Source organism: Glycine soja, chromosome 7, assembly GCF_004193775.1.
Source record: "Glycine soja cultivar W05 chromosome 7, ASM419377v2, whole genome shotgun sequence".
In the NCBI taxonomy this organism is placed as follows: domain Eukaryota; kingdom Viridiplantae; phylum Streptophyta; class Magnoliopsida; order Fabales; family Fabaceae; genus Glycine; species Glycine soja.
The window spans coordinates 2794036-2804575 of NC_041008.1; the positions used below are offsets into that span (position 1 = coordinate 2794036).

Here is a 10540-nt window from a genome sequence, read left to right on the forward strand (position 1 = left end):
TCTTCATGCTGTTGCAATTGATGAGAGAGCTCGTCCAAAAAGGTGAAACAAGGAACAGACAGAATCATGGAAAGACTTGAGTGATGGTCAGGAATTCGCGACAAAGCATCAGCAGCTTGATTGTGAGCTCCGGAACGATATAAGATTTGGTAATCGTAACCCATGAGTCGAGCTAGATACATATGCTACTCTGGGGTTTGCACAGCCTGAGTTAACAGTTCCTTAAGGCTGCGGAGATCAGTCAGTATGATAAATCGATGTCCAAGCAAGTATTGTCGCCATTTTTTGATGGCAACAGTGATGGCGAAAAGTTCTCTGACATAAGTGGAAGAACGTAGCAGTTTGGCACTGAATGGCTTACTAAAGAATGCAATTGGGTGCCCCTTTTGGGAGAGAATGGCACCCATGCCTATACCCGAAGCATCGGTCTCGACGGTGAACGTAATTGTGAAGTCCGGCAGTGCCAGTACCGAGGTAGAAGATAATGCCAACTTCAAGTGTTCAAAAGCAGACTGTGCCTCCGGCGACCACTGAAAAGGATCTGTAGTTGTTGCCTTGACCAGAGGGGCCGCTATGGTTGCATAGCCTTGTATGAAGCGGCGATAGAAGCCTGCTAAGCCCAGGAAGCTTCGAAGAGCTTTAGTGGTGTGCGGTGTAGGCCAATTTCGAATGGCAGCAATCTTGGCGGGAAGAGGTTCAACACCAGCATTTGAAACCAAATGGCCAAGATACTCGACCTGAGGCTGTGCAAAAAAACATTTCGAAAGCTTGAGAACAAATTGGTTGGCCAGTAATACCTGAAATGTGAGCTCGAGGTGATGACAATGATCAGCCATGGAAGCACTGTAAATAAGGATATCGTCGAAGAAGACAATAATGAAACGACGAAGGTATGGCTGAAAGATTTGATTCATGGTCGCCTGAAACGAAGATGGGGCGTTACAAAGCCCAAACGGCATAACCTTGAACTCGTAGTGGCCGTGATGGGTTCTGAATGCGGTCTTCAGAATGTCGTCGGAGTGCATCTGAATCTGATGATACCCCTGCAAAAGGTCGAGCTTCGAGAAATAACTTGCGCCTCCTAACTCATCCAAGAGTTCGTCAATTGTCGGGATAGGGAAGCGGTCGCGCACCGTCAAGGCATTCAGGGCATGGTAGTCAACGCAGAAGCGCCACGAACCATCGTTCTTCTTCATAAGGAGTACCGGCGACGAGAATGGACTGGTACTGGGTTGAATAAGCCCTTGCTGAAGCATTGAATCAACCTGGTCCTCAATTTCCTTTTTCTGGTAGTGCGGGTAACGATAGGGCCTGACATTGACGGGGGCCATATTGGGTAATAGGTGTATGTGGTGGTCAGTGGTTCGCGGGGGAGGCAAGGAATGAGGGGGTTGGAAGAGAATGGCAAATTGATCGAGAAGAGGTTGAATAGAGGAAGGGATGACTTGGGTCTCGGGATTGTGGTCAGGCAATATGGTGATGTGGTAGTAGATAGCATTATCAGTCTTGCGGGCTTGCCGGCGAACAGAGGAGAGGGAGGTTAGGGATGCATCAAAGTCCCCCTGCAACGTAATCAGACCACCGCCATGAAAAAATTTCATGAGTAAAGTATTATAGTCCGTGAGGACAGGCCCCAAGGACTTCAACCACTGCATGCCCAATACAATGTTCGCACCCGAGATGGGAAGAACATACAAATCAACACGGAATTCGTGGGTCTGAATGAGTATCAGAATGGCCTCACAAATGGTGTGGCACTTTAATTGCTGTCCGTTGCCAACCATAACACACAGAGGTGATGTTGGCCGAGAGGGAAGACCCAGTGTATCAACTAGCTGTTGCTGAATGAAATTGTGGGTGCTCCCACCATCCACGAGGAGCACCACGTCGTTGCCGGCAATGGTGGCTATAAAACGGAGTGTCTCCGGTGCAAGGTGACCCGCCATAGAATTTAAACTTAATTGGGCCGGGTACGGGTCCGGGTCATGGGTCGGGTCAAGTGATGGGTCAGGGTCTAGGTTTGTTATAAGAGGGGAATCAGGTAGGGTTAGGGAGTCGCCGTCTTCAGCTAAGAGGAGGAATACCCGCGAGGCACATCGGTGGCCACAGTGGTATTTCTCGTCGCAGCTAAAACAAAGGCCTCTTTCCCGACGAGACGCAATCTCCTCGGAGGTGAGGCGTTTGAACGGTGGGGGAGGAATAGGGCGAGGAGTGACAGGGTTTAAGGGTGGGGTGGGTTTCATAAAAGGTGAAGGACGGGGAGGAGGCTGGGTGGGGAGGGTGGAAGGTGTGGAAGGGAAAAGGGCTGAAGGAGGGCGTGGTCTAGTCGAGGTGGGAAAAGGGCGTGACTCCAGGAGCTTCTCTTCCTGGAGTTTCGCGAGCCCAGCCGCTTGGGTTAGGGTCAGTGGTTGGTGGGCTTGGACTTCACGGTGGATTTCCGGCGTGAGGCCAGAAATGAAACAGTCGAGGAGGAAGGCAGGTGGGATGCCGACAATCCGATTAGCAACGTCCTCAAATTCCGACAGGTAAGCCGTCACCGTGTGTTTCTGAGTGAGCTTGCAGAGGATACCAATTGGGTCCTCGTACTGCGACGGTGCGAACCGGGTTTGCAGTGCCTGGATGAACGCCGGCCACGACGTGAATTGCGCGTTGCCGATCATCCACTGAAACCATGAGAAGGCCCTGCCCTCCATGTAAAACGATACAATCTGCAATCGTTCATGCTCTGGGGTACCATTGTAGTCGAAAAACTGATTCACCTTAAAAATCCACCCAATGGGGTCGGTGCCATCGAAACGAGGAACTTCTAATTTTAATCTGTGTGATGTTGCAGGGTTAGGGTATGGACGCGGAACAGACGAAGTGATGGCAGGTGCGGAGTGAAGGACAGGGGCTATGTGTTGAATAAGGTCATCGATTTTGTGTGATAAGGATAATTGTTGCGTGGTGAGGGCTACAAGGATGTCCTCAAGCTTGGTCGAAGGGTTAATGGGTGGTTGATCAGACATGGGAGGCAATGAAAGCACCACTTGATACGTGCTTGAGAAAAAGGAAAAGGGATAAGCTGAGTTTCGAGGACCCAGGAACCTCCAAATCAAGAAAAGGGAAGGACTCAGAAAAAGGGTAATTCTTATTCATGTCCTGCTTGGTTTATTTACATAGATATTTATACTAATATCCCTAACAGAATATGGAATATTGCTTACAAGGGAATCAAAGTTCGTTAGGCTTGTCTCCCACTACCTGACAAACCTCAAGCAGGAAATTACAAAGTTTAAATCCCCATCTCACCCTTCAGATGTAATCCTTCAGGTAAGAGGGTCTGTTTACTGCCCTCTTGGGCCTAACTTCTAATTGCACCTCTCTTGAGCTGAACTCTTGATTCTGAATTGCTGTCTTTGTGCTTGTGTTGGTTTCCCCTGTATCAGTAAGAAAATGCAAAAATACAAAAACAGTTAAAGAAACAACATTCACTCAAATTTATTAGAAAAAATTCAATTGAATCAATTTTACTAAAGTTTTTGAGATCACAAATTAAATTGAAAAATCACTCTAACAATATATATATATATATATATAGACACACACCGAGCCATCACAGTTTAAAGTAATTTGACCAAGATCGATCTCATGGAGCATACGAAGGATTCTTTCCACAACCTCCTCAACAGGTATACCGATACTGGAGAAAACCAGCAAGCCATGACAGGGGTGCAACAAGCAGAACAAGATCAAATAGTGGTGGTGCAAAAGGAGGAAGAGTCCAAAAGAAAGATATCGAAACCCACATACCTCAATGACTATATCTGAGGGGCGTTTATGGCACAACAAGCTATCCTTGGAGATATTATTGGGAAGCAGGGGACAAATATAAATAACTTGATTCTGTAAATACTCCTTGGGCACAAAAGATAAGAATTCTGTTAGAGAGAAATAGTATAAATAAGCATGTAATAATATCATCAGAATCATGGAATGAATGAGAATTTTCCCTTACCTTCACCTTCTTCCCTTCCTACTCTTTCTCGGAGGTCTCTGGTCCTCGAAACCAGAATTGCTTGACAACATATATCATATACACACCCTTAAGATTTTACAATGTGTGATTGATCAAATGGGTTATTATTTTAAATTTGTGAACCTTGTAATGCTATACAAATTTAAGAACTCTAGCTAAAAAATGTACTTCAATGTTTTGGTTGTTAAAAGAAGTATTTAACTTAATTTATTTTTGTTTTTCTGTTGATTGGTGACCTGAAACTATCTTTTTTATTATTTAAAAATAATTATGCAACAAGCAAAAATATTTGTATAAGAAATATTATGTCAAATACTTCAAGTACAAATTTTGTTAAGCAATAGTCTTAGTTTTAAGCAACTTGCATATGTATAAACCGCATTGTGAATGCCATAAAAAGAGGAATTCGGATACCCGGCCAATTCAAAGTCAAGATATGTAATAGGTCCATGTGAAAATCCCAACTGGTGCCATAGAGAAATTTGATTTCATAATCATAGTTTGGGATATCAATCTTACATACTACGGGTGAACATGATAGTAAAAACAAAGTAATGGTGATACCATTCTTATTAAATACGAAAACTAGATAACGTCCACATACAACACTTAAGAATGCATAAGACAATTATTATATGCATGCATAAGCTTGCATATTTACTCGTCAACGAGAAAGGTAACGTAGGTTTGGAAAGAGAACCACACATAAACGCACTCTGGCCTTAGATAGAGATGCTGTTGGGAATTCCTCTGAAAGTAAGGCCTTCCTCACTGGTAGGAAGAAGCACAGTATAAGGCATCTGAACCGGTCCATTACGGTTTCTAAGGCTTGAATCTTTGTTCCTCGAATTGATTTTGGCCTCAATTTCCTTCAGCTTGGTTCCAAACTTTTCAAAGGCTTGAATTGCCTTTTGGTCATCAGTCCAATCGTCACTGTCCCTCTTCCCAAGGTAGATCTCATCAGAAGCATGTCTTGACAATATCTCTATCACTGAAAGGTCCACAAGGGCCTCAATCTTTCTTGTAATTGTTCTCAGGTAAGCCTTTTGATAATTGGTTGAAAGCTCCTCATATTCTTTGCTTCCTGGTTCAGGGAGAAATCTTCTGGTTAAAGTTGGACGGTTTAGGATCAAACCTCCATAAGGGTATTGTCCAAAATTCACTGCTGCATGGAGAGCTGAAGCTATCCATATGATAATGGAGCAAATGTGAACCAAATCTTGAGGAGTGTTCAACTTAGGCCACCATGGCTTGTCTTTCAAGTCACCGTGACCCGTCTCAACAGCTTCCTTCCACCAAGCTTGGAGCTCAGAGTCTTTCTTAATTGCATCATCTGTTGGGTAATACAAGGAGACATAGTTCTTAACCCATGTCTGAATAGCATCCCATATTTCTAGTCCATCAACAGCATAAGGGTAGTCCTCTATCACAAGGCGAAGGCCGTGGGGGGCACAGGGATCCTCAATTGCCATTCCTCTGAATCAAGAGTGAATAATAATATATACAAAGAACTTGGTATCATCAAATAAGTGAAAATTTTAACTAAAAAAAACTTTTTATATATATATATATATATATATATATATATATATGTGCGCGCGCGCGCGCGTGTGTATAAATGTTATTACCTCTTGATAAGATCTGCAGGAAGGGCTTGATCAGTGAAAACCCAACTCTTGTAAACTGCCGAAGACATCTCCAGAGAGTATTTGCCGGGCAAAAATGATCGCTCGATAACGCCATCTGCGTTGATGAGCGATTGTCGTGCAAGTGCATTGATATTCATTGTGTCACGGTAGTGAGGCAAGAGAAGCTTATGAATAGGGTGGAGCACACTAAGATGCCTGTTTGTTGCTATGACAAATGGCTCAATTGTGGCATGAGTATTTAACCTGTGATCCAGTGACAAACCAAAAAAATAGTAATCATGACATAAATTCAAAAGAATTAATTTATAGTTTGTTTTTTATGACAATGGAAGTATTTATATATACCAGTGGCTTATGAGTTGGTGATAGCCAGTGTCATTGACAGCAACATAAGCCTTGGCAATTAACCAAATTGTGCCTTCAGCGCTGTTGACTGCGGCTGGGGGCAAGACTACTCTACTATCGGCTCCAAACTCATGTCCCCTAGGATGTGGCAAACTTAACTCAATGGCTAATGGCTTCAATGTGCCATCGTCTTGCAAGAAAAGGATGGTCCTTGTGGCATAAGACTTTGCAGTGGGCAGGCCATTGATCAAATTCATAAACGGTATGAATGCATCATGGTGATCTAATATGAACAATTTGTTACCTTTCAGTGCCTGTTGCACAAATATCGTTATAATCATTTAGTGTATCATATGGTTAATTGGGTATTCATATCTCATTTTTGTTATAAAATTAATATATATTATGACTTACCTGTTCTACGGTGAGTCCACCAAGGTTGATCTCCAAGTGTTCTTTGGTTATTGTACTAGTTTGATCTCCAAACTCTGTGGGATCTAGCTTGCTCTTTGGAGGGAACTCCTGCCATTCATTAAATAACATAAACATTAAAAATGAATAATATTTGTTCAACATCGAAACCATACTCATGCTTAGTTACTAAAGACAAACATATAAGCACTACTTACTTGAAGGCGTTGAATCATGCCAGGATTAACACCAGCAAGCATCTCTCTTCCAAATTCTTCATCAGTCATCCATTCAGACTCACGAACTGCTCCGAATAACAAGGGAAACAAATGTTAAATACAAGATATAATTGATGCCAAGTATTAGCACTGGGAGGTGATTTTACTTGTAAAAAAAAGTAGGATATAACAATATACACAATACCTTTGATGACATGAGGTGGTGGAAACTTGAGGGCTTGCTCACCATCAGTGCGGAAGATTTCTTTGAGCACCGGTATGGGGCTAATTTTGCTGAGTACATCTGTAGGGAGATAAACTCCGCCATCAAAGAGACAACGCACGTCCTCGAAGCTATCAAACTCATTATTGAAACCAAATGCAGTGTTGAATTGAGGTAAAACGTTTTGAGTTAAGGATTTTATTGCATATGTAAGGAAGTCTGATGACTTCAAGTGACCAAAATTTTCGTCTCTCGGGATGTAAGTGTCGCTGGTTGGTCTCTCACATCTGGGGTCTGAAAAATTAGATAAAGGTGAAATTAGCACTGTGTCATCAATAACAACAATGAGAATTGGTGACACTTTCAAAATGAAATTACAGTTGGAAGTCACAATGTATAACATCTCTATATGTTAACAAAAAAACATAAGAAACATCAGGACTAGATTAAAACGATATCAATCTGATAGCATATACTCCAATAGAACAAATCATATATAGTCATTCAATTGGACTCTGATACAATCTTAAATCCACTTATATATAACCGTACCAAATATGGCTAGTCAACTTGAGATCTCTTATCATGTTAGTAATAATTAATATAACTCCACCTCATGGCATAATGTCATTGAGACATTAATTTGATCATGTGTGTTGGAATTAATTATTATACATAAATAAAATTCTAACCTTTCTTTGTTGGTTTTCTACCAGTTCTTCCCCTGCGAGGGTATGGATGCTTACTAGACCCGCCAAGAATAGGACGAGCTAGATCGTCATTCTCGTCTGGGTTGCCCAAATCATTATAGACATCATAATCATAGATCCTATCAAGTTCCTTGCGCTCCCCTCTTCCATCTCCTCTTAGATTTTCCAATTCTTCTTTTCTGTACTTTACTAGTGGAGTTGGAGTGTCATTTGGAAGATATGCCTGCAACATATATAATTAATGAATTTTTTTCATTTACACAATGGTGAAAAAAATGAACTTAATTATGAGAAACGTTAGGAATAGTAGTATCTGAATGTCACACGTTGCTTGCTAGGTAGAAAATTAGTTACCTTATTAGCAAAGAAAATGCGATCTTTTTTGTACAATTTTGCGTTGTAAACCCATGAGTTGCAAGCAAAGAGAATGGTTCCATGATTTGGAACGTCTTCAAGCTTGAAACTCACAAGGAAAAACTCAGATTGCATATAGTTTTTGATGTAAAATGCTCCCGGAATTCCAAAACTCTCATCCCATTCAAAATAAACATCGAATGCATCCTGCCTATCTCCCAAGTTTGGTAATGAAGGAAGATGTTTCTCCAAATAGGTTAGCTTTCCAACTTTCCCATGTCCAAGTGCTAAAAAAGGTATACAAATAAAACTTAAAAATGAGTTTGTGATCAACCATGCATAGTTTTTACACATTTGCTACTTATACACAAACCATCAGTAAATTGTTAATTTTCGCTAAACAAAAAAAAAAGTAATTAATTCCAGGGTTGAGTTATGAATGGGAAACCCGTTAAAAATACCTAGCAAGCTAGCAGGCAAGAATAAATCCTTGCCTATAACAGTATTTATAGATTATTTATTAATAATGTTCTTACATAATTCTTTTTGATTTAGTGGAAAGAAAAGTTCTTACATAATTGCCATGAGATTCAAACTCATGTTTTTATAAAAATATTTTTATAATACTTTCTAATTATTACAAAAAAATTGTCACTTTTAGTTGGTTTTAAATTTTTTTACTAACTAAAAAATTTATTTGATAGATATATACGTAAATTTTGTTTTAGTAGTTTTTAATATTTTTTGAAATATTACTTGAAGTGATATTTTTTAAAATGTTAATTTCTAGCTTTAGTTTTTTTATATTTTGTTCCATTCTTATCTTTAATATATTTATCTAATTTTTTAATTACTTTTTTTAAATAAATCATAACTTTATTATTTTTCTTTCATTTTATATTTTTCAGATACTTCATTAACTAATTTTATCAAATACTAATAATTTAATAAGTCAACTATCCGACTAATATTCCAGCCTTTATCTAATTTTTAACTTCTAACCTTTTGCTATCAACTAACTTTTTAGTTTCCTGCTAACTTTTCAAAAACAAGTTGGATTTGGCTTAATAATGAAAAATATTAACTGTAATAAGATTTTGGATGAAATACATATAAGGATGCGCCAGTAAAAACTAAATCATTTAATTTAATTCAAACTATATTTTATTGGATTATATCGGACTTTAAAATACAATTCAAACATAAAAAAATCTTATGTTATTTTTATCTTTGGATCAAATGATTTTTTTTCTCAAAATCAATCTATAAATACATATACTCTACACTAAATTAATATTTAATACACTGATAATACACATTAATATTTTATGCTAATAAAATCATTTTTTTAACAATTAACATAAATTTACTTTAATATCTATAATAAAAAATTATTTTTAAAAAATTCTAAATATTCACTCAGCAGTTTTGCTATATATATCTCTTCTTTCTATCTCATTTTTTTTATTATTTTCATCTTTTTTTCTATCATATTACACGTTATTATATAACTTTATTTCTTTTCTTTTCTTTCTATTTTCCTTCTTTCAACGCAATCTACTCTAAACTAATGTGAACGTTTATTATGACTCTATTTTTATAAAGAAAGATATGCTCAGGAAAGTTAATTCAATAACAAGAACTATATATCAAATAACATTATTTTTTATAGTGGATATTATTAGTTATAACTATTGTCAAAAGATAGAGACTATGATAAAAGTTACAATTGCTATATTTAGATAAATCATTTTATATAAGAAAGAAAATAAAAAGATAAAATAAATGAAAGTTGTCGTAAAGTTAGTTTATGCATTGAATTTTTATTTCGTAAAAGCTCACTTCTTGAACCGTTAAAAGTGTATAAGTTAATTAATTTTAGTTTATTGAAGAAGTTGAATTCATTTTATCTGCGGCACTTACATTAATATTTGTCTGTGTTAGTTTATAAGATTAAGAAACAAACCATTCTCAGACTTGGTGGCACTGATCAACTGTATGGCAATGTTACGGCTGAAGATGGCCGTAGCACCATCAACTATTCCACCAACAATGTCCTGGGCGGCACCGAAGATGCCGCCGGCAACAGCGGCTGGTCCGCCCCTAGTAGTCGCCATGAAGTCGTTGACGTCGAACACATTCTTGGTCATCAACACCACAGTCCCCTTGATCTTAGGACGCCTGTTTAAGAGAGAACCAATCAACATCTTTGATACTTCAACACAACACACTCTTCTTACTTCAAAGATCGTTATAGAGAGACTTGTGGCTTCCTGGTGTGCCTGAAGAGGCTATTTATAGACAAATGAGGGAGTGTTCCTATAATGAATATCACCCAATGCTGCACAGTTATTTTTCTGCACCATGCATGGGCATATTTGTAAATATCGTATTTCCTACTTCTATGTTTAGTTTGCTTCCCGACAATGAATTAAATTCTTCGGATGAGCACATGTAGCAGCGGTCAAAAATAAATAGAGTAAAAAATATATTTTCTCTTTCAATTTTTATATCATCTAATTTAACTTTTATATTTTATAAAAACTTATTTTTACATAGAATTCTCACAAATGGCGGCATTAACTTTTGTGTGTTGTATCAATCAATGTATG

General features: G+C 38.5%; 1 protein-coding gene across 1 annotated transcript; it reads right to left on the reverse strand.

Annotated features, from left to right (window-relative positions):
- Positions 1-4470: 4470 nt before the first annotated feature.
- LOC114418142 (linoleate 9S-lipoxygenase 1-like) lies at positions 4471-10205 on the reverse strand. The gene is made up of 9 exons (XM_028383330.1): positions 9895-10205; positions 7929-8215; positions 7557-7797; positions 6847-7158; positions 6642-6727; positions 6427-6534; positions 6013-6326; positions 5647-5910; positions 4471-5494 (listed from the first exon to the last, which is right to left on the reverse strand). Exons 1-9 carry the CDS (start codon positions 10133-10135, stop codon positions 4741-4743), a joined length of 2607 nt encoding a protein of 868 aa, XP_028239131.1. The 5' UTR covers positions 10136-10205; the 3' UTR covers positions 4471-4740.
- Positions 10206-10540: the final 335 nt, after the last annotated feature.